This window comes from Callorhinchus milii, unplaced genomic scaffold (genome assembly GCF_018977255.1).
Source record: "Callorhinchus milii isolate IMCB2004 unplaced genomic scaffold, IMCB_Cmil_1.0 Scaffold3, whole genome shotgun sequence".
NCBI lineage: Eukaryota > Metazoa > Chordata > Chondrichthyes > Chimaeriformes > Callorhinchidae > Callorhinchus > Callorhinchus milii.
The window spans coordinates 70696726-70722185 of NW_024704744.1; the positions used below are offsets into that span (position 1 = coordinate 70696726).

A 25460-nucleotide genomic window follows, 5' to 3' on the forward strand; every position below is an offset into this window, starting at 1 on the left:
CATTCCTTTTTGGTCAGAGATTGAAATCAGGACACAGACTAAGGAGGCATTGATTGAGGTACTGCTGGAGTTTAACCAGCTATAATTACATAGTTTGCCATTGAGAGCACTGTGTGGCAAACTTCCCACTGCTTGTCCAGCTATGAACTGAGTGGGAAGAATCCCTACTCCCAGTGACTGGTCTGCCCTTTCATGTCCTGCTAATGACCCAGGCTGGCTGGACTATTATCAGCAGTACCCTGGAATACTGTGGACATGCCTGGATCAGGAACTGGGAAACTGAGATTGCCACAAAGAGTTGACACATTTCCAACATCATTCTGGTGTCAAGCATGTCACCTTGTAGCCAGCTCAGCTCCAAGGAGGACCAACGTATCTGCCCATCAAAAGGTTCCTTGCCAGGCTGTAACTAGTTGTGACTTTTATCACTTGCTGGACAGTGCTATCCCTGGTGAGCGCTGGTCGCTGAATATTTCCACACTGCTGAAATACTGCAAACAAAAAGGTACATTTTTGTACATCCTTGACCAGGCCCGCCTTCCTCCACCCCCGCCACATTGCCTGCCTCCGACTGTACCTTAGACCAAATGCAGTCGAAACCTTTGTGCATACCTCCCGCCTGGATTACTCAAACACACTCCTCGCTGATCTCCCCAGCTCCACTATTCAAAAAATCCAGCGCATTCAGAACTCTGCCGCCCGTATACTGTCCCGGACCAAACTCCGTACCCACATCTCACCAGTTCTGGCCAGGCTCCACTGACTCCCCATCACGGAATGGATCGACTTTAAGATCCTCACACTCGTGTTCAAATCCATTCACTCCCTGACACCTCCCTACCTCTCCGACCTCCTCAATCCCTAATCCACCATTCAGCACCTTCGCTCGACTGGCACTGGCTTCCTGCTTGTCCCTCGCTCTATCATTGGAGGTCATGCTTTCAGCCACTACGTCCCAAAGCTCTGGAACAATCTCCCTCAATCCCTCCACCTTGCCCCCTCTCCCCTTCTTCAAGCGCGCCTTAAAACTTTTCTGTTTTCTGACTTGAACTTTGATTTTTCCTCATTGGTTGAAACAAAGTTCTGTCGCTGGAATGGTTTAATTAAAAAATAAAGGCAGGAACCTGCCACTAGGCAGCAGTGTTATTTCACTATTAAACAGTTGTGTGCTTCTACACTGCACAAAGTGAAACAAACTTGTTCTCCTTTTAAGTGCTTTCCAGTAATAATTAAAAGTCAGGTTTTTATATTTTGTTTGTGGATTATTCACAAGTATTAATTTTTTTTTTAATTCTTGAACAAGCTGAATTGAAACCTGACATTGGGGTGGAGATTCACATTGATAAAGTTGCCACCCTCTGCAGTGAAATAAAACCGAGTCTATAGCGGGGTTGGAAGGACGTTTTTCTGAAGGCATGTCTTTTGGGGATTTTTGCTTTTCTATTGAGTGCACAAAAGAAAACTACATTTTTGTGAGAAAGTTCATGGAAAGAAGAAATGACATGCCTGACCAATCATCATTTGATGGCATTGAATTTGTACTTCTTGTCAGACCTGAAATAACCTAAAGTTCACTTCTCTGGAGTCTGAAACATGCTAAACAAGGCCATTACTCGTCTGCACTGACAATGTGACTGATAGTATATGTAGCTTCGTGCACACTTATGAAATTTTTGCTAAGTCAAGTACAATCAATCTTTTGAGACTCAGACAGGCTGACAGTTAGATGCTATAATTAATCTAAAAGCTCCTGGGTTAGGTTAATCAAGGGTTCTTCTCGTGGTCAGTGTTTCCTGTTGAAAATCCATGTGTGTGATTATTCTCTTTGGGGAGGTGGTATGCAAGGTCTATTTGGGGCAGAGTTGGCTCCAAGGTGACATGCCTGGCAATGGAATATTAGAATTAAATGATTCTCTGTGCAGTCTTGAAGGTCTTGTTCATGACCCAGACAGGTTGTTGATGACAAACTAGCCAACCTGGCTCATCAATAGGACTTGAGGGACACACTGGTTAGTCACTGGGAGCAGGATTTTTTCCGACTCATCTCCTGTTAACTTTGTAATCCATATCTCTGACAGGTAAGGTGGTCGTAGCTGGATGAGCAGTGGAAGCTTTCTCAGCAGTGTGTGTGGAGGTCGTGTGAAGTCAGGACTGGTCTGTGATGCCCCCTCCTTTTTTGGCTAAGATCGTTCCAGAAGTGGAATCAAAGGATATTACTGCCCAGAAGGAGACCTTTTGGCATTCCCGACCTGCTCCACAAACAGTCATCTATTTAGTCCCAGTGGAGGAACCTTGCCTTTGCATTGTTCCTTCATGGCACTTCTCCCATTGGACACAGCTATGGTCGTATCCTCAGTGGAGTAGTGATACAAATGAATCCGGCTCCAATGCTTAGTGCCTGCCCCACTTTTGAGATGACTATTCGGGGCAGTTTCAACTGCATAATTTGAGCTGAACACAAAACTCTGCACATATAATCACTCAGAACTGGAGTATCACATTAGCATTTGCTATTTTACCACATTTAATGTAAAAGAATCCTTGCACCTTTTACATAGGGAGGATGGGTCAATTACTGTAAAGTGTAGTGACTGTGTATTTTGTAGGCATAACAGTTTATAACGCTAGTGTGGTAAGTCACAGTTTAAGCCAGGATTTTTTCATCCACTGTGGGATAACTAGGTTCTACAGCCATTCAGAGATTCTCTTCACCTAGAAACAACCATTGCTTAGATTAACTGGGATGAGATAAATTAGATTAAATTCTGGAACCAATTTGAAGGGTTCCTCAATGACATCAACTACTTGACCTGTAGCTGGGAAAGATACAGCTATGCTTGACATTACCTGGCACCAGGAAGAGATGAACGTGGTATTGTCAGGGCATAACACACCCTGCAGGTGAGAAATAACTCTTCCAAAATGATGACAGGATTATTCCTTTCTGTAAAAGTGCAGAGAAACACAGTCCACACACCTGAATGTCTATAGCAATGCTGAGTTTCTCAGAGTGTTGGATGCATTACTCTCTACTGTCTAGAGATACAGGCATTGTCAGTCAATCCATCAACAATGGGGGATTTTATTCCATCAACACAGAGGTGATTTGCAGTGCCCAGAAAAGAATTCTCATAACTATGCTGGGTCATTTATTTAAGCATGATAACTGACGTCAAGGCTACCGTAGGCACAACTTGCAACTGTGGGTTTGAACCACCACATATTGGCTGCACGTTTGCCTACAGATACAATCACTTCACTTCACAACAATTACCTGAATCATTTTGAAATATTTTGACATTACTGCACCTCTATCAAATGCAAAGATTATTATTCAAATTGCAAATAAAACTTCAAAATGGGGAAATGATGCCTCACATGCATGTGCATAACTCCATTACTGGCAAAATTGACAGCCCTGAGTTTATTTATTTGCATAAGAGTCCAATGTGGATAAATAAAGCCAGCTTGTAGACATGTGGTATTTATTGAGCTTTGAATATTGATGATCCAAAGCATGGCTACCTCGATGCACAAAAATCACCTAATTTCTGTAAATGTTCTCCCATTACATTTATCCATATCCTACACTACATTTTCCCTGCTTCAATTACCCCCTCCACTTTACTCCACAAGATGGTTGAGTCTTCAGCCAGTGTTTCCTGTTACCTGCAATTCTCACCCTAAATCCATCTGCCTTGCACTCTCTCTATCTACGGTCAAACCCGTCTAAAATCTGTTTCTTTGACTGTGCCTTTAGATGGCTAACTACGCAAAAGGCACTATATAATTGCAAGTTGTTATCATGAATTGTAAATATATGGTTTACAAATACACATTCACATTGGGGAAAAAGCCCTGGAACAAAGGCTCCCAGATCCTCCACTTGGTATTTGGCACCTTCTCTATAAAGCTCAGTGAAATATTACTCCTCGTGAAAGGTACTTCATAGGTACAAGCAGCCCTCTTGCTCGAAATCATTTCTGGACGTGTGTTTACAACAACAACAAGATTACATTTGTATAGCGCCTTTCACGTCGGGAGGATGTCCCAAGGTGCTGGACAGTGTATAGCATTTCAGACCCGAGCTGGAGAAGGGAGGGGAGAGGAAGGGGGGTGGCCGATGGCATGATTGAAGAGGACGGTTTTGAAGCGGGACTTGAAGGAGGCTAAGGAGGAGGCGAGGCGGAGTGATTTGGGGGATGAAGTTCCAGAGGTTGGCGGCAGAGTGGCTGAAGGCTCTCCCGCCAATGGTGGAGCGTAGAGCAGACCGGAGCCGGCTGAGTGGAGGGAGCGGGCCGGTTGATAACGGGTTAGGAGGTCGCAGAGGTAGGGTGGGGCGAGGCCATGGAGGGCTTTGTAGATGAGGGCCAGGATCTTGAACTGGATCCTCTGAAGGATAGGAAGCCAATGGAGTCGGGTGAGAATGGGGGAGATGGGATCACGGAGTTTGGTGCGGGAGAGGACACGGGCTGCAGAGTTCTGGATTATCTGCAGCCTGTGGAGGGAGGAGTTGGGAAGGCCGACAAGCAGGACGTTTGCATAGTCGAGCCTGGAGGTGATGAAGGCACGAACAAGAGTTACAGCGACCTGAGGGGTGAGGTAGTGGTGTAGTCGGGCAATGTTATGGAGGTGAGGGAAGGCAGAGCGGGTCATGGCTTGGATGTGGGGAAGAAAAGACAGTTGAGGGTCGAACAAGACACCCAGGTTCCTGACTGGCTCGGTGAGTTGTAGTGTGCAACCATGGAGGTGGATGTTATCAGAGCCTGAGGTGCTGAGGCGCTGGTGTGAGCCAATCAGAAGGGCCTCAGTCTTGTTCACATTCAACTGTAGGAAATTTGCCCTCATTCAGGACTTGATGTCCGACAGACAGTCTGTCAGGATAGCAGTGGTCCTGGAGTTGAGGATGGAGGCAGAAAGATAGAGTTGGGTGTCAATTCAATCTCCCTTTGCCAGATAATGTTTTAAAATTAAGATTAAAGGTTAAACCTCCGCTTTGTGAATTAAAATAAATTATTTTGAGTTCCTGGTGGATTTCAAAAAAATCATCATTTTGTTTCTAAATATGTCCGAGCAAGAAACCATTCCCCAGATGTGTGTGTGTGGGGGGTGGGGTGGGTTGGTTGGGGGTTGGAGAGAGGTGTCTGGTAGTGTTCGAATAGGTTTAGATCGGGTTTTAAGCACACGCTTTGATTGCATTTTCTGCCCTTTTTATAATGATCACATCACATGCCCTATTTCTGCCACCCCTCCATACTATGCATTTGATTTCCATATTGGAAACGTAAATCCATCCATTTAAAATTACTTGGAAGTTGCTGTAATAGTATTGTTTCAGTAATGTTATATCACTTCACCTTTGGACTTGGTTTACTTCAGTAAAAATTTGAAAAGGGGTTGGGAGTTATTGTCAACAAAATTAATGTCCACGTAGTCAGTTCCATATGTTCCACAATAAAAAATGTCTAAAGTGAACGTTTCCTCTGTCTGGACTGCCAGGTGACACGTGTTTGGCCAATTTCAACCTAGTTTGAGTGAAGGTGGCCCTTTCACCACTGACCTGGCAATCTCACTCCTAAGGGACACAGGATAACTTGTTTGGAAAACTGATAGTGTTGCTCTGGTGCAACAAACAATGGTCTTTAACATTGTTGTCCAGGTATCTTGTTGGGTTAGGTAGGCTATAGGGAGTTTAGCTTGTACCTAATCAGATCTAAGAGATCTGGAGTCTGATATTGGGTGCCCAAGGTACAATTGTTCATTCTTCTAGCGAGAACATCCTTCAAAATTGATCAATGGCAATTCCACCCCAAAAAAGTAAAATCAGAAACCTAGCACCAAATTATAGCCAACCTTGACAAATCCTCAAATACAAGTGGTAGAGATGGCCTGAAACATAAATCCCGAAATCTTAGAGGAAATATAAGCATAAATCTCCTCCAGCACCAATTAAACATGATTTATTTTCGTCTTCCTTGCTGATCTTCTTCATTACGAATTCTACTTTCCCGATAGCTAAATCACAAAGCTGTCTTTGTATTTGAATGATGGCCTTAAATTGGAGTCGCTGAGTAGCAGTATCTGCTCAGTGTAAAGGAGTAGCTGCAAAAACTCTACTGTAGAACTAATGATGAACTCGCACAAATCGTTCCAATATCTACACATAAAAGGCCTGAAAAGTCATCTAGTCTTAGCTATGAAACCATTTGGTCTGAACATTTAAAATGGTGAGGAATTGCGGAGAATTCTTACAAATCAGTCATAAATTTGAAACCAGTTTCTTTTCAGAACTGCGGGAAATTAGCTTCCAATTAGGTGTAAATTTAAGAATCTTCCACAATTCTGCACCATTTCAATTTTTCAGACAGAACCATCTTACAGATGGAGACACAAAAGAATTTTAGGCCCAAGAAAAAAACTGCCTCTTACCAGGCATGCTTGGCCTGAAATTTCACCAAGTTTTAGCTTCTAGGATGATTTTGCCTTAAAATCTAAGATCGTTGTTTGAATGGATGACTCCTGTTCCTAGATCCTTGCCTGTGTGAATATCACATTGTTGTAGGTGCCTCTCTCTTGATTTTGATGACTTTTGCTAATTGGAAATTTGTTAATGTGCTTTCCAAATGTTTGTTAAATTGTGGATATTTCTGCTTTTATCATCCGGAGGAATGTTAGGCCTATCTTGTCTTGGAAATACTTGGGGAAGCCTGGAAGAAGTAAAAGGCACAAGACTTTAGATCAGTTTCAATGACATTAATGTTGTGGGGCATAAGTGTTACAAGTTGATTGTCCTATGTCACTCCAACGGTTCAACAAATTTGATACTATTGAGGTGCTAAGGGGATTGGTAAAGGGACGGGACATTAGGATTAAAAGATCTGCCAAGATCGAATAAAGTGGTGGAAAAGGCTTGATGGACTGATGGCCTCAACCTGTTCCTGTTATCCAAGTTGTGAATACCTAACGTCCCTATAAGATGAAATACAAGAAATTACAAAAGATAAAAATAACAAAATAAGATGAACAAATGTGTCAAATTGAAACCGGCGGATTCTGTCTCTTTCTCACTCTTGCTCTCTCTATCCCTCGATATCTAGAATCATAGAATTATAAGGCACAGAAGGAGGCCATTCTGCCCATCATGTTTGTGCCGGCTCTTTTAAAAGAGCTATCCAAATCAATCCCATTCCCCCGCTCTCTCCCCATAACCTTCAAATGTGTCCTCCCCAAATAACTATCTATTTCTCTCTTAAAAGTTGTTATCGAATCTGCTTCCACCACTCTTTCAGGCTTCTAGTTCTCTTTCATTTGTGATTCTTTCTCTTTGTCTTCAGTGCATTCCAATTACCATTCAGATGTCAGATAAAAGTCATTATTAACGGTCTGGCAAAGGTTTGAGGGTTATTACGAGTATATTTATTACTTATAAAACATAAGCATATACTCAGCTCTATATTGTCTGGTACTTTACAGTACTTTATTTGTTCTGTACTAGAAATGGGAGTGCCCCAAACCTGACTTGCTTTTTGGAACAGCTCCCATTTTGGATAGACAATATTTAAGTGCTCATAAAAAAGCATTAACAAATTCCTTTGGCTTGTGCCCTAAATTTCTTTAATGATTTAGCTTTGCCTTTCCTCTTCACGTCTCCCTCTGGCTGTAAAGGCACTTAGATCTCCCCTCCCCTTCGTCCTCCCCACACATCCACAACTCCTCTGTAATTATACTGCTTGGAGCAATTCCTATAAGTGGTACAAAACGTTTCAATACATGCCAATAAGCATCACCCACCATTGGCATGTATTTGTTAGTCATTCCCCCCGGCAATAGCAAGGGGTGACTATTGGACTACTATTACGTTGATCAACCCAGACAAGCAAGTGGATCTTACTCTCATGGTCGGGAGGTAAACAGAGTTTCCTGAGCTTCCCACTTTTCCCGGTCCATTGAGTTCTAGAAATTTCTGGCAGGATTCAAAGAGACCAGGCACGCAGGTGATCTACCAGCCTATGTAATTTCTCGTCTCAAAGTACTAAGACTTTACGAGTTTTCTTTTAATTTATGTTTCGGTGACATTGTTTGTGTGTATCAAAGCGGAAAGTCAGAGAGTGATGGGGATCGCAGCCTGCTTTCGTTGTTGTCACCCAGTGTTTGCATTAAGCATTTTCAGGTCAGGTGCTTCAACCCCTTCTCTCTATCCCAGCTGCACACTTCACCCTCAATGCAGCACTGCATGTAATTTATGTCTTACACTTGGTGATTGTGACATTGAGCATCATAACCAGCATGAGCAAACATAATCTGCAGTTGTCGCAACTTTCCTTTTGTTTGCTTGACTTACCTGTAAACAGAATACACAGTCCCACCTGTACAGTGGTAACTGATATTTCTATTTTATTTGAGGGGGAGGTTGAGGAATCATTTTTTTTTTAAATTGTACTGAAAGCTCTACATTACTTGTCATTATATTATTTATTTCCAAATACTGGAAAAGAGAAGGGAGTTTCTCTGAGCGTTCAGTGTGCAATAATTTCCCAAATAAAATTGATCATTCGCTTCATGTCTGTTTGTGGGACGATGATGTGTGCAAATTGACGACTGCATTCACTCACAAAATACAGTCGCTGCACTTCACAGTAAATCGTAGAACGTGCTTTCAACAACAACTTGAATCTGTATAGCGTCCTTCACTGAAATAGCATCCCGGAGGGCTTGGAACTCTGATTTCTTCCTCAGTTCTATTTTAAAGATTTATTTCTGCTCAAGTGGATATCTAGCTTCATGTTAGTTTGTATATGATCTTCTCGTCTGAGAGTATCTGTTGCCTGGGAGTTTGTCATCTTAGCTACAAATAATAATAATCCTTACATTTGTAAACCAAGAAGAATTATTTTTCACTAATGCTTGGTAATTTATAGGTATGGTAAGCCAACCCATCCAATAAAAAGTTAGCTGCAATTATACTATAAATATATCCTCTTATATGACCCACTTAAACATTTGCTTTCTATAAAGTGAGAATAGTGTCATGGCCTAGAGTTTACAAGATTGCAAGAGAGACTTAGATTACAAATGACTTTTGGTGCATATGATCTCATCCTTCCAGAAAGCCCACCTTTCTATTACAACATCAAGCTTCTTCTTAAATGAGTCCCATCACCCTGCCCTCGACCATCCTTCCTAGTTATTTGTTCCAGTTATTAATTGGGTAAACAATTACTTCCTGGTGTCTGTCCTTAAATTGTTCTCGTCAGCAAGGGTAAGGTTATACCTTTTCCATCACTTCATTCCTACTTACAGTTTATGTATGGCATAGAAGCACTTTGGCAGTGTGTTACACTGCAGCACAATAAAAAGTGATATTAATTTTCTCTGGCTAGACATTGCAAGACAATCTGGTCGCTTCTCATAAAATAAATCTCAAATATAATTTTTAATTGCCGTTCTTCTGTTCAAACAGTGCTGTTTTAATATCTCTACTAGGCTGTGTCACAACTGGAAGAGAGAATGAGCAAACTAACAGAGCAGCTGGAGAAACAGAGGGAGCTGCACCAGTTGGCACTGCGGAGTGCACAGGAGGCTGAGCAGAAGTTGCCTGAGCTCCTGGAGAAAGTTCGATACTTGGAGGGTCAACTTCTGACTGGAGATGTGCTCCATGATGACATGAGCCAGGATAAACAGAAAGTAAGGACATGTCATTGGATCAAACAAAGTTATTCACTCAATTCAACTCGCTAATATGCTTCACAACTGCCTGTCAGCTGTGAGGTAAAGGAATGCACCAGTCAACCTTTTTATTTTATTGATGTTTTCGTAAGAGCCTATATCACATCTTCAAGCACTTCACAGGATTTATTATGCAGTGTAGTTAGTGACTGTGTTTATTCTATAGGCGAATCTATACTGTGAGCTGAAGTTGGGAAAGAAGGGATGGAGATGCAGGTGTCTGTGTTCACCTCAGAAATAAAAGGGAATTGGATAAGTATCGAAGAGAAACAATACTATATAAGAGACGCAGGGAAAGAGCTGAGAATTGACACCAGAATGTAGAGCTGCATTGGGGTGGGGGGCGCGGTGAGTATCACCAACTTAATGGGCCACATGATCTCCTTCTGTGCTGTAAATATACTATAATGTGGAGTCCTGTAGCTCAGTGGTTAGAGCACTCGCTTTGCAAGCAATAGACCTGAGTTCAATTCCAGTCAGAGGGCGAAACCTTGGGCAAGTTTCCTTACTCCACACAGAGCCTAATAATAAACCCTCCAAAACCCAAAACCATAATAAATTGGTCATTTTCAATCCACGACTGTTTGTGGGACATTGCTGTGCGCAATTGGCTGCCGCGTTCGCCCACAAATATACAGTCAATTCACTTTACAGTGTGTTCTGTGAAGCGCTTTGGGACGTCCTCCCGACGTGAAAAGCGCTATATCAAATGCAAGGATTATTATTATAATAATAACAATAATACTCCTTGCAATTGATGTGGAGCATTTTCATGTTGAGAAGATGTTTCCAAGTTCTTCACAGGAATTTACTGTACAGTGTAGTGATGGAATATTTTGCTTACAAAGAAGGGGTCCAATCAGAAGCCAGTCACCTTGTGGTATCTTTTTACATTAACTGAAACAACTGCTTTGATGCCAAGTAAATAATTATTTGCGTCTTTCAAAAACAACTGATGCCGTTTTAGTGGGCAAATTGCTATTGATTCTATTCCATTTATTTGAAATAAATTATTTTTAAAGGATAAATATAATAATTATTAATAAAGGATTTGAGCCAACTCTATTTAAGATGTTAATGTTCTGTGAAGTATCTCAGGTTTTTGGAACAGCTGTCTGAGAAAATGAAGCTGGAGAAGATGACAGCAGACATTGGGTTTGACTTGCAGCTAGATGCCATCTTTGCCCGAGCTGATCAGCTGGTTACAATGGAGAGTGAGGCAATCACTGAAAATAAGACTCTTTTGTACAACTTGAGGAGAAAGGTAGAGCAACCTGAGACAGACAGATCTTGAGTTTGTCTCACTTAATGTTCCTTTGTTTCCTCGTGATCTAAGAGGTAAGATGTTATTTAAATTGAAAATACAAGAAAGTATGAATTGAACAGAGGCCACTTACCCATCTAGTCCAGTCCTTCCGTAAGTCATGTACAACCACTCCCAATGTGGACACTGCCAAGCTCATTGCATTTCCTGAGAGGAAGCCCTACAAAATTCTTTTTGGCTCTCAAAGGTAATCAAACAAAGCTTCACCATGTTGATCTTTTTCTGCACACCAGCAGAGCAGCACTGTTACATATATGCATCCTAATCTACACACTTTTCTGAATGTTGTAACATAGTTGGGATATTAGAATCCCATTTATTGTATTCGTTAATATCTCCCTGATCTGTACATGCGTCTCCTTTGTGGCTTGAATGTGCATAGTTAACCTCTTCCCCTGGCACCACCATTGAATTCTGGCCTTTACAGCATGATTGTACAGCATGGTATTCAGTTCATGGCTGTTTGTGGAATATTGCTGTGAGCAAATTGCTGCTGCTTTGCCTGTAAATACACAGTAACTGCACTTTCCAGTAAAATCCTGTGAAACACTCTCTTATCATTTTGCTAACATGATGAGGTGCTAAATCAAATGCAAATTATTTAGTTAAATTATTTATTTAGTTATTTATAAACAATACCAGAAATATAATTACGTCATAAACAAAATCCTATCATATTGCTGGCCTATTCCTTGCATTAAATCAAAAGCTAAATCTAAACAATGTGTTTACACTTGTGTTGCCTTTAGCATTGTTAATACACACTCCCAGGTAGGGCTTGTTGATATACATGCATGCACACACACACACGGTTAGAGGTTTGATTTTATTCATTTTATCCTGGGTTATGCATTGCCTTACTTTTGTCAAAGTAGACAGCAGTTTTGAAACAAACCACTTACATCAAATCAAATTTTTCAAGCGGTAACCAGAAAGTTTGCAAACTAAACTACACTGCTTGCCACACTCAAATGTACAGAGAAGTTCAAATATTTTCAGATTCAACAAAATGATGAAAAAAAAATAACATTGTTTACCTCTGCAGCTGAAAAGCCTGAATGAAAGGCTACACAGCAAGGAGCTACACATGGATTTGCTGAGAAAAAAAATTGCCCAATTGGAAGAGGAGAAACTGACCCGTACAGCCCTGGCAGTGGAGAGGGATGAAGCTAACCTAACAGTACGAAAGTTGCATAAAAAACTGGAACGCCTTGAGAAAGAACTCTGTTCAGTGCGTGCCTCAAACACAGATCTGAAGGCAAAACTCTCTGATACACATGAACTTAAGGTACTTTAGAGAAAACAAATTGTAGTTACAGTCAGTCTGTCTGGTCTCTATTTCAGCTGGAATTTCATATTGAACAGCTGGAATAGGTTACCAGAAAGGTTAGGTCAGTAACCTTAGATTTAGCCCATGTGATAAAGCATGCCAAGGAAATCACATGACCATTTTTGGTAAAGAATAAAAGCGTTATGAAAATACATTAGTTTCCTGGATCTGAGTCCAGTAGATTTGAGAAAGGTCAAGGGCATGGCATATTTCATCATGCTCAGTACTGTGTCATTCCATTGTACATAATTGATATAGAAATAGGGATAAAATACATTTTATGTTACCAAACTAGGAGAAATTGTAAATAACAAGTTAACTAAATATAGAGGGATATGTTTAGATTAGAGTTGAGCTCACAAGGGACAAATACCATTTAAAATGGGCAAATAATAATAATAATCCTTAGATTTGATATAGTACCTTTCGTGACAAGATGTCTCAAAGCACTCTGCAGGAATTACTGTAAAATGTAGTAACTATATATTTTGTAGACAAACGTGAGAGCCAATGTGTGCACAGCAATGTCCAACAAACAACCATGAGTGAATGACTAATTTTATTTGCGGATTATTGTCCAGAACACCAGGAGAAACTCCCTTCTCTTTTCAAATAGCACCATGGGATCTTTAACATCCTACTGTGAACAGGCAGAAGGGATCTTGGTTTAATATCTCATGTGAAGGAAGGTGCTTGTCATAATACTGCACTGGAGTGTCAACTGAGACTATATGAGATATACTCATACAATATGATGAGACTGGGGAAGGAGAATAAACAGTGGGAATGTTAGATAAATAATACTAGTCCTCAGAAGGTGATATACGTGATTGAAGATAGACTCAGAAAAATCTCATAACCCATTGGAGTAAAGCTCATGTGGTTTATGAGCTACCATATAGGTTGGAAGATCTGCTAATTTCATACTTGTTGCTGAACTGTCCATTCTATATTGTGACTTTGAATGAGAAAGTGCTCAGAATTGTGATTAAGAAGTTTCTTCATTACAAAGCAGGCATTGCTGTAGCAGATACTCAGCTTATCTTTGACAAAAAGAGAATGGAGTTTCTTCCAGTGTCCTGGGCAACAATCCCCCAAATAAATGTGATCACTCACTTCATGATTGCTTTTGGACATTGCTGTGAGCGCATTGGCTGCCATGTTTGTCTACAAAATATATAGTCACTACACTTTACAGTAAATACAATACAATATGCAATACACACGCTCTACATTTTACAGTGAAGAACTTTGAGACATCCTCCCAATGTGAAAGGTGCTATAGCAAATGTAAGGATTATGTGTATTATTCCAGTTGTTCTTTAGTTGTCTTGATTACAATTTATCTACAGATTAAAACACTGGAGCAAAGCCGAACCATAGAGGAGATGAATAAATCCCTGGAGAAGCTGGAGAAGTTGAAGCAGAAAACTGACAAAAGGTTAATCTCCACAAAGTCAGAACTGGACTTTACCGAATTTGAGGCAATGGAGCATAAAGAGCGAGCCAAGAACATGTTGGAAGCTGTGGCTAGTGAGCTTAAGACACTCAAAATTACCTTGGTGGAAGTGGCCAAGAGAGAAAAACAGGTAGGAATTCAGTCTTCAAGCTTTCCAAGTTTATATTCTATACCCCTATTTATAAAAGCTAAGATTCCATTAGTTTTTGACGGCTTTGTCCACCTGCCTTCCCACCTTTAAGGAATCCTGTCCATTCAGCTCACGACAGTTATGGGACCTTGTTGTATGCAAAATGTAATTCCTTTAAAGTGCTGTGAGATGTTTTGACATGATAATGTACAATAATAATTCATATTCTCTCTTAATACGTGCAGTGCACATTGTGACCATGCATTAAGCACTACCGCTCGAGCGTCACACTGGTCTCGGTTGTTCATTCTCTGATCTGTATTCCTTGTACATTTTTCTTTTTCTTCTGGGACTCAAACTAGCCAAGCTTACTCCTGGTATGCGGAGGATCTTTGTTTCTTGAGCCATGGCATCCCGTCTTTCAAGATAACTGAAATATTTCAAGTTGCGCAAAAAACACTGAGGGTTATCTGAATGTTAGGAATGTTTCTTTCATGATGGTGATAATTGTTGGCCAGGACACCGGGAGAAACTCCCTTCTCTTTTTGAGTGGTGCTATGGGATCTTTAACATCCACCTGAACAGGCAGGCATTTGGTTTAATGTCTCATCCAATTCCAATAATGGAGTACACCTCCAGTACTGCATTGAAGAATCACCCTAGCTATGAGTTCAAGATGGGGCTTGAATCTACAAATTTCTGACTCAGAAATGAGAGTGCTACCAACTAAGTAAGGCTAACATCTGAACTTGTATTTACATAGCGCCCTTCACACCTTGGAGACTTTTCCAAAGACAGTGCAGGGTGAGGAGGGAGGTGATCATAGGGTCAGTTAGAGAGGTAGGTGTTTTAGCAGATATCGAAGACAGAAAGAGAGTGGTTGAGAGGTTGGTGACATAGTAGTTGAACGCTTGCCTCCCAATTGTAGGGTGCGGCTGGCCTGAGTTTGACAAATGGCTCATATCAGTGATTCTTGTATTGCCTTTGACTGAGGTCTTATTGAACTCTTTAAAATAAGCATTTGATGCTGCGATGGGAGGACGTAAGGTGGGTGTTCTGGAAGGATGAGGTCAGATGGGCCAAAGGGCCTTCTTCCTCAGAACTAATCTTATGATCTTGTGGGGAACCTTTTTAAATGCCTTCTGACAATCTATGTAAATTATATAAAATTACTTGGCACAGAGGGTGATGAATATATGAAACGGACACAAGGGGACTCTGAATATTGACAAATTCATTGGAAGCCTGTTGCGATGGAGAATTGTAGAATCATAGAATTTTTCAGCGCTGGATCCATTTGGCCCATTTCGCCCATGCCAGCTCTCTCTAAGAGCTATTTGTTTAGTCCTATTCCATCTTTTCCCCATACTCTTATATTTTTCCTTGTGGGTGACATGTACAACAGCAGCTATTAAGGAAAACCTCAATCTGAGCAGTGTCTCCAATCTTTTGATGTCCACAGACCCATTACACAGCGGACACTTGATTACTTCAGTACCCAATGTCCCTCAGATGCATTTGAAACCAGAAGAGCCTCTGAATCCTAATCATATGTTTGTTGAGTTAGCTACCAAATTGCCAGCCATCATATTCTTAGTGATCTGGTATCAATATTCAACCTTATGCAAATTGGAATTTTGCATTTCTTGTCAAATACTCATCCCACCTATACATAGTTCATTGTCTTGGTGAAGAAAAATGGAAAAGAAATATATTAAAAGTAAATTATCTTTTTAGAATTTTATGGTTTGCAACTGTTACTCATTACGCCTTTGTACATTATGTTCTTCAGAATGTTACAAAGATGAATAACCATAAATAATGAACAGATATTTCCTTATTGCTAGCAATAAATACACTTGAAAACTTATTCCACGTGGCACCCATTACAAAAGTAGACTTTAAAAAGTTGAAATGTGACAAAAAGGAATTCAGAAATGTACTTAACCCAAAACTGATATATGTGCACTGGAAAGTTCTCCAGCAGTTGTATCTGTGGTGATGAAGTGATAATAATAATAATAATAATAATCCTTGCATTTGATATAGCGCTTTTCACGTCTTCTAGACGTCTCAAAGCGCTTCACAGAATAGACTGTAAAGTGAATTAACTGTATATTTGTGGGCGAAATGCGGCAGCCAATTGCGCACAGCAGTGTCCCACAAACAGTCGTGGATTGAAATGGCCAATTTATTATTGTTTTGTTTTGAGGGATTATTATCAGGAGTGTGGAGTAAAGAAACTTGCTCAAGGTTTCACCCTGCCGAGAATCAAACCCAGGTCTCTCGCTTGCAAAGCGAGTGCTCTAACCACTGTGCTACAGGACTCCACGTGAAGAGGGTGAATATAGAAACGATACAGGGAAAAGAGCAGGATATTTGGATTGCTGCTTTTGTACATGTTCACTTACAAAACATCCCATGATGCGCTTTGAGGCCCCATTCTGACATGAAAAGTGCTTGTTTGACCCTTAACTATCCTTTCTACTCCACATCTGCGCCAAGACCCGATCTGCCTTCCCCCACCTCCGCAACATCGCCCGGCTCTGACACTGTCTCACACCACAGGCCGCCGAAACCCTCATACTTGCTTTCATTATATCGAGGCTCGACTATGCAAATTCATTGCTTGTCGGCCTCCGCAAATCCTCCCTCCACAGGCTGCAGATTATCCAGAACTCTGCAGCCCATGTCCTCTCCCACACTAGGCTCCGCGACCCTATCACCCCCATCCTTGCCCATCACACAGAGGATACAGTTCAAGATCCCAGTCTTCACATTCAAAGTCCTCCATGGTCTTGCTCCCCCCTACCTCTGCGACCTCCACCATCCTGCTCTCTTCCTCCGCTCAGCGAGCTCCAGCCTGCTTCACGTCCCCTGCCTCGCTCGCCTCGCTATTGGTGGGCGGGCCTTCCGCCACTCTGCCCCCACCCTCTGGAACTCCATCCCGCAGTCCCTCCACTTAGCCCGCTCCCTCGCCACCTTCAAGACCCATCTCAAGACCCTCCTCTTTGATCGTGCTTTCGATCTCCCTGCTTCCCCCCCTGCCCTCCACCTTCCCCTCAGCTCGGGTTCGTAACTCTAGATGTCCAGCGCCTTGGGAAGTCCTCCCGACATGAAAGGCGCTATAGAAATGTAATTTTGCTGTTGTTATTATCAAATGTATGCATTATTATTGTTGTTATTTCTATTATTATTATTTTAGCCTCAATGGGCTGAATAACCTTCTCCTATGATGTAATTTCTATGATCCTGAGGCACTACTTATGCGGTAAAAAGTTATTATCCTGCTAACCGGGAGTCAAATCCCACAATTCACAAGTTGAACATGCAGCCCCATTTCACACACATTTGCATTGAGAATCGAGGAGGTGGAAGAGGTAGATAACTCATGAGGTGAGAGTCCTACCAACCAGACCTGTTAAGTTTGATGTGCATGTTCTGCAGTACAGTTAGATGTTTTAAGTGTTTGCACATTTAGCTCAGCGATTGTGTAACATTGGCTGCTTACTTTTTCAGCTGGTGGATTTCAGAGAGGTTGTTTCACAGATGCTGGGGCTGAACATTGATACTCTCGCACTTCCTGACTATGAAATAATTAAACAGCTTGAGCGGCTGATCGCAACCCACCACTCTTCCACAGTGACCGCTCTGTGCCTTGAGAACCCAGTGGAGAAACTGCATCAGGGTTTTGTGGCAGGACGTGAGAGCAGACGAAGGTTGGCAGCTGATCACTTTGCAAGGACCTGCATCCCCAAGCCACTGATTCCATCAGCAGCACAACTATCAAAGAACAGTACATCCTAAGAGAGTCCTAATCTCTTTATATACTGTATCTCCCAGTTTCTCTCACAGAAGATTTATGTCTGTCTGCAAAGTACCAGCGCTAGCAAAAGGGGGCAACCTGCTGGCATTCAATTATGTCAAATTACACCTTTGCTTTCTGTATCCCTCTTCACACGGAACAGCCTACCACAGGAATGAGAAAGGTTCCTATGGAACTCTGCTTGCCAGTGTTCCTCCGTGTGCTGATTGAGGCAAGCTTCAGTGTCTATCGTTGGAGATATGGTTGAATTAGATGTATTCGTTGGTTCAGTTTATGTGATATATTATTTCCTGGGGATCAATGGTAGATTATTGCACAAACAAAAGTCATTCATGTTATGACCAGTGTATTTTTCACCTGTTAAACCATTTTTTTTGTGTTGAGTTGTTAGAGTTTTGAATATACAGTATTTAGTAAAACATCTTTACAGTAATACCTGATTAATTATTAATTATCACTCTCTCACTCCCATCCCAGAATCCCTCCCTCTCCTTGTTCAAGGCAAGTCTCAAAACGTACCTCTTTGAAAGCACTTTCGGTCACTGCTCCTTTCTCCAAACTCACTTGCCTCCCCCCAGCTCAGGTACACATGTATCTTTGTCAAGCACTTTGACAAGTCCTCCTAACGTGCAAGGAGGTATATAAATGTAAATTGGTTTCTATTGTTATATTGCTATGAACATTCTCATGCTCTGATTGTAATAATCATTTTCACATCAGGAGGACATCCCAAAGCGCTTCACAGATTATACTTAAAGTGCAGTGACTGTGTTTTATGGGCAAACACGGCAGTCAATTTGTGGACAGCAATGTCCCATAAACAGCAACGGAGTGAGTGACCAATTTTATTTGGGCGATTGTTGGCCAGGACCCTGGGAGAAACTCCCTTCTTCTTTGAATATTACCATGGGATGTTTAACATCCACCTGAACAGACAGACAGGGCCTTGATTTAACATCTCATCCGAAGGAAGGCACCTCCAACAATGCAGCACACTCCAGCACTGCATTGGAGTAGCAGTTTAGATTGCATGAGTTCCAAGTGCCAAGATGAGGCTTGAATTCACAGCCTTCTGGATTTCTTATCAAGGCACCCCCAGGCTGAAATTCTGGTCAATATTACATGTAGCGCCTTTGGTAATGCACGTTTATAATAGGGAAATGCTAATAGTGGCAAACATTGCAAAAACCTTTAAATATAGCTCTACAAAAAGTTCTGACCAGAATGTCAACCTATCCGTTATAATAATAAAAATAATATCCTTGCACTTGATATAGTGCCTTATCACATCACCATTAATGAGTACTGCAAACTAAATCCCTTAATTTCAAAGAAAGAAAATTCAGACAGTTAAATGTGCCACCTGTGAACATGCTATGGTAATTTAATTATGTGCTGTGTTTATATAAACATCATCCATAATGTCTTGATTCATTTTGTAGTAGACGTACAATATTTTTGCATGTGAGCAATTCAGAATTTGATAGTTAGAAAGCATTTGCAATGAAATAAAATATATTAGACATTTGCAACTGTTTTATTTATGTTGTTCATAAATTACATTGTATTGTTCCTGATCATAAATTTCCAATGAAAATGGTAGCACACTGTTTCAGATCTGAGAAATAGCGTATGTATCAATGAAGATTGAGTTGGGTAATATTTTGCAATATTGCTACAGATTTAGATAAAGTACATAGTTTTCTTTTGTAGGACTGAAAATGCATTATCTGCATTGGGAAGAGCCTCCCTATTTATACTCCACCTAATGGGTTTGTTTGATATTGGAAAATAATAAAAGCGAGTTGTAGAACATATTACAGTGTTGAAAAGAACTTCAGAGCTATACTTTAGTGCACCGAACTAGTACAAATTCTTCCTTAAACATAAAGAGTGTTATTACAATCATCACCCTAGACACTCTTTGTCTCTCTGGTGTGTTGCCTGTTCTGCACTATTAACACCTCTTCTCCCCAGTTTTGTTTCAACCCAACCCCCTTTTGCGTTATGCCACTATTACCTCTTTAACCCATCAACTAACACATACTTCTTTTTTGTCTTTTTTTCTGTCTTCTTTGTCGTCCTTGTCCTGCCTCCCCCTCTCAACTTGTCTTAAAAAACTCTCCCTCCCAACATGTCCCAGTTCTGATGAAGGGTCGTGGACCCGAAACGTTGACTCACTTTCCTTACTCCGTAGATGCTGCCTGACCTGCTGAGTTTTCCCAGCTCTCTGTTTTGGTTCCTTTGTTGGTTCTCAGACTTCACATGCTGGTAGGGTTGGTACCAGCACTGCCCTGGAGTGTTATCTGTTGGTGGCACGAAAGAGCAATGCATTCAAAATGTTCTGAAGCACTATGTACTGAGGAAGTAAAAACCTTTGCAGTTGCTGTAAGAATTGTAGCTGGTTGACTTCACATTCTTAGATGTAAGGGTAGTGGAAGCCAATTCAATAACAACTTTTAAGAGAGAAGTAGATGGGTATTTGGGGAGGACAGGATTGCAGGGCTATGGAGATAAAGCGGGCCAGTGGGATTGCGTTGGATTGTTCTTTTAGGAGCCAGCGCAGACCCAATGGGCCGAATGGCCTCTTTCTGTGCTGTGTGATTCTATGATTCTACGTGAGTGCAATCAAAGATTCTGATACAGAGCAGACTCCAATAATCCTTTTCAAGCTTTGCTTGATGACACTCCCGGGGATGTGAGAGTGTGAAGATGTCTTCCTCTCATCACTAGTGGAGCATCCATCACTTCCCCTGCACATCCTGATATGATATACAGCAAAGTGCCACAAAATCCCTTTGTGATGCTAGAATAAGCCTTTGTTTAAAAGTGAATTGCTTCCAGTTGTCTTTGTCGCCAGCACTGGTATTGGAACACCTGACTGTTCAGCGCTTTGGGACGTCCTCCTGATGTGAAAGGCGCTCAATAAATGTAATTTTGTTGTTGTTGTTGCAATTCTAGATGGAGATCCAGCTAGTCGCTGAACACATTGCAGATATTGATGAGGACACCACTGAGTAAATAAAAGTGATACATGTAACGTTGCCCACTCACTTTGATGATATATCAATTTGAAAATATTAATTTATTAATATCCCCTAGTGTTGTTGAATGTCTTAGAAGTAAAGGAATTTGGAAATAATCCCTTATGTAAATTAATCTGAAGGTGAATCTGGAGGAAATGGCCTGAATTTCAGTGCACACGTGCAGATGTTTGCACTGTTATGGTAAACGGAGCTACAATTCCATCTTGTAACTCCATTTATAATAATAGGGGAACCCAAAGGGAATATAAAATAGGAAACCAGAACACTTACAACCAAATAGTTTTCCCTTGGCTGTCATATACTTTGTAAATAATTTACTCGCTTCTTTGTCTTGTCAACATTGCCATTACTCCACATGGTCCATGGAACTGTCATCAGCTTGTCAGACGTACGTGTCTGAAACCTACATAATCTTTGAACTTCAAGGACTGGCAATAAATCTGTATCCAACTCTACTCTTCTTGAGGTTGGATTCCACACAACATAGCACCATGAAGTGAAGTTTCACATGAAGTGATTCATTTTTACTGAATTGTCATCTTAGTTTCAAATAATAATAATCCTTACATTTGATATAGCACTTTTCACATTAGTAGGACATCGCAGAGGCAAAGCAGGATTTACTGTCACTATATTTTTGTAGGTGAACACATTAGCCGATTTGTGCACAGCAATCTCCCACAAACATCCATGAAATAAATGATCAATTTTATCTCAGGGATTGTTGGCCTTGACACTGGGAGAAAACTCCCTTCTCTTTTTGTGTAGTGCTATGGGATCTCTAACATCTGCCTGAACAGGCAGGCAGGACTTTGGTTTAATGTCTCATCCAAAGGATGACACTTTGAACAATGCAGCACATCCCCAGCACTGTATTAGCCTAGACAGTGAGTTGAAAGTCCCACCATGAGGTTCAAATCCATAACCTTCTGACTCAGAGGCTAGAATGCTAACAACTCAGCCAGACTGACACTTACAAATACTCAGTTTGTGCATGAATACACAGACACTACATTTTACAGAAAAATCAGTGAAGCACTTTGAAATGTTTGACATGATAAAATGCTATATCAACACGTAAGAATTATTATTTGACTTAAATCAGATATTCCTCTTAGGCTGTAGAACTGTTCCGTTTTACAATTTAAATAGGCAAATTATTATCATTAATCTTACAGGCTTAGCCTGTAATAATTTTACAGACTAAAACTATTCTGGGCCTCTTAAATCCAAGAGTCAGTAAAGGAAAGTTTCATTGCATGCAATAATCTACTCAGACGTATCCAGATCCAATAGCTAAAGATTTTGGGGGCGGATTTGAGACATTGGAGCACTTTTGAAAATAAATTAAGGTTAATTACACACATTTATTATAAGCTAAAAAGCATTATTTTCCACTTATGTTTGGTAATTTAAAGGATATGGTAAGGCAATCCATCCAATAAAACGTTAGCTGCAATTGTATAAATATATCTTTTTACTAATCAGAAATGACCCACTTAAACATTTGCTTTCTAACGCACATATTCCAAAGGGCAACAAAATGTCATCCCAAACAAAGAGACATGATTTAGGGAAGTCAAGTTTAACATGTTAGTTAAGGCATTTTTAGAATGGAATGAATCTATCTTGGGAGCAACAAGCAAAATGCCAGCAAAGTCTCAAGAACCACAGAGGCCCAGAGGATTGCAATACAGAGGTCACCATGAAAGCCAGCCTAAAAGTGCCTCACAAAAAGAGTCCAGCAAGGACAAAGGTTACTGCCTGCAAAAAGTGGTTCCAATCAAATTCATGTTGACTCTTGTAAAATGAAGCCATCAGTTCCCGCTTAGCAGATATCCACAGACATGCCAATACTTAAACGGAATTGCCTCCTATCTGAAAATCCTATGGAATATGTACCAGCAACACAGAGTTAAACTGGAAACTCTTTGACAGCGCCAAATTCCTCTTCAAGGACTTGGGAGTGTCAGGAAATCTTTGGCAGAGTGATAAGTGAGCTTGTTAATATTCTTAGAAGTAGGCAGATGTACAAGAGAGTTGACTTGTCTGAAAGCTTCAATTGGCAATGAAGAACAGGACTTAATTCTTAATAACTGAATAATGGTCAAAAGTACCATTAAAGACAAGGCTGAACTTTCTTTCAACTGATTAAGAAAGAATGTCTGGATAAGTCGTATTAATTGAAACAAGCAAATATGTCAAACGTTTGGGAAACCCCATGAGAGGGAAGATTTATATTATTTTCCAAGGTATTTAATTGAATTTAATAACCTACATAAAGAAACTCGTGTCCACTAAGAACGACCAGATGGTTTGGTACCGGATTAAAGATTCAAAAAGATGAAAGTGCTATATTCAAGAACTAAAGAGCACTGTCAACCTGTGCTCCAGAGTTAAAAGACTTACAATAATAGTCTTTGAGACACAAGGATGCATTTGTTTTGTTGCCGGCAGTCTTTTTCTACTTCTCCCAAGAGGTTATCATCATAATAATAATAATAACAATCCTTGCATTTGATATAGCGCCTTATCACGTCTTTGAGACGTCTCAAAGTGCTTCACAGAATATACTGTAAAGTGAATTGTCTGTATATTTCATGGGTGAAATGTTATTCATCTTGTACAAATACAGATTTGAATACTGATCCTGAAGCAAATCAAACATACAATGGTGCAATGACTTGTCATTACAATACAATACAAATTTACATTTACATTGTGCCTTTCACTTTGGGAGGATGTCCCGAAGCCTTTAACAATACTGGTTGCGGAGGCTGGGAAAATTCACCTCATAGCTATTTATTGCCAGACATGAACCCTGAGTAACAAAAGTAAGTTCATGTTAAACAATAAAAAATTATCCTTGCATTCAACTGGCCCGCATCTGGCCCCAGCAGATGATTTTATCCGGCTCGAGACCATGTCCAACATTCCAATTTCCGCACATCATCAAAAAGTCTCAAATCATTTGCTGCAGGGGTCTCAGATCAGTCGATCTCCACTAGGAGGCGCTCTCGTGCATTATCAAAAAAAGACAAGAGGAAGGAACAATAGAACTGTGTCATTATTGAGTTAAATTGCAAACAAAGCCGGATGCACAGTATGTCATGCCTCTCAAAATAAAAATATAAACTTTACTGTTTAAACTGCGGTAAATATCCCTCCTGCCTCTTGTTTTTATTGAGTATGTGCGAGATGCCACCTAACTGCAATAGACCGGTTGAAGACCTCTGATTACTGTATAGGCAAGAGTCAGCCTGGCTCAGTTGGTAGTTCTCTCACCTCTGAGTCAGATGTTGTGGGTTCAAGCCTCGAGTAGGGTCTCACATAGTCCAAGCGGACACTTCAATGCAGTGCTGGAGGTGAGCTGTGTTGTGGGAGATGCCGTCCTTTGGGTGAGCCTGGCCCGTCTGTGTGTAATTCCCCTGGCACAGTACCTCCCTTCTTTCAAAACTGACATCATTACCTCTGTCCTGAAGAACCCTCATTGCACCCCTCCAAACTCTCTAGTTACTGACCCATTTCCCAACCTTCTTTTCCTCTCCAAGGTGCCTTCCAGCTTTGTTCCTTTCTCTTCCATCACTCACGGTTTCGCCCACAAAATATACGGTCAATTCACTTGACAATGTATACTGTGAGAAGCTTTGTGATGTGTCGAAGACATAATAAGGCACTATATCAAATGAAAGTATTATTATTATTATTATTATTATTATTATTATTATTATTATTATCATTCCCTCAATGAGTCCTTCCAATCTGGTCGTACCGTATTCAGAGTACCAAAACTTATTGCCTGTTCTCCCCTGCTATCTGGAATCCCATCCTGAGTCCTCTTTGCCTTGGCTCCTTCTCCGGCTTCAAATCTTGACTTAAAACGTATCTTTTCCACCTTGCTTTCAGCACTTTGCTCCTCCTAGCTGCCCATCATCTTGGGGACCCAATTGTATATTTGTGTGAAACATATTGAGAGGTCCTCCCAATGTGAAAGGAACTATATAACTGTACATTGTTGCTGTCATGGGATCTTTAACATGCTCCTGAACAGGCAGTTTAACATCTCATTCAAATGACAGCACCTCCGAGAATGCAGCACTACCCCAGGACTGCATTGGAGTATCAATCTAGACCAATGTAGTCCAACTGGCCCACGGGCCGCATCCGGCCTCAGCAGGTGATTTTATCCAGCCCGAGTTCATTTCCAACATTCCATTTATGCTCCCTCCCTCCCTAGTGAATGTCCAGCAGGAGCTGGCGATTGGGAGGACGCAGCGCGGAGAGTGAAAATAATGACGGCTGTTATTGCAGTCTGTACCCGAGCTGAGGGGAAGGCAAGTACGTCTTCTTCACCACCGTGTCCTTAACAACTGCCGACTCCTGCTGCTGGAGATAGTGAACTGTGCGGGAGGGGGGAGAGGGTGAGGGTGTGGAGAGAGTGGAGGAGGGGAGAGAGGGAGGTAGGCGAAAGAGGGGATCAGAGGGGGGAAGAGAGGGGGGGTGGTAGAGAGCGTGATTGAGGGAGAGAGAGAAAGGCAAAAAGAGTGAGCGAGCAGAGAGTGGTGATGTGTGGGCAGTGTTTCGTGGTTCACTGTCAGGACAGACGATCAGAGCTTCC

At 41.1% G+C, this 25460-nt stretch overlaps 1 protein-coding gene across 2 annotated transcripts in view; it reads left to right on the forward strand.

Moving 5' to 3' along the window:
- Nucleotides 1-18273, forward strand: part of ccdc170 (coiled-coil domain containing 170) — a 40086-nt gene extending 21813 nt beyond the window's left edge. For both annotated transcript variants that reach the window (XM_042333465.1, XM_042333466.1), the window contains 5 exons: nt 9484-9684; nt 10817-10990; nt 12096-12338; nt 13733-13969; nt 17489-18273. In XM_042333465.1, the coding sequence (XP_042189399.1) occupies nt 9484-9684; nt 10817-10990; nt 12096-12338; nt 13733-13969; nt 17489-17776 (1143 nt within the window). In that variant the 3' untranslated portion in view covers nt 17777-18273. The remainder of the gene's footprint in view (nt 1-9483; nt 9685-10816; nt 10991-12095; nt 12339-13732; nt 13970-17488) is intronic.
- Nucleotides 18274-25460: the final 7187 nt, after the last annotated feature.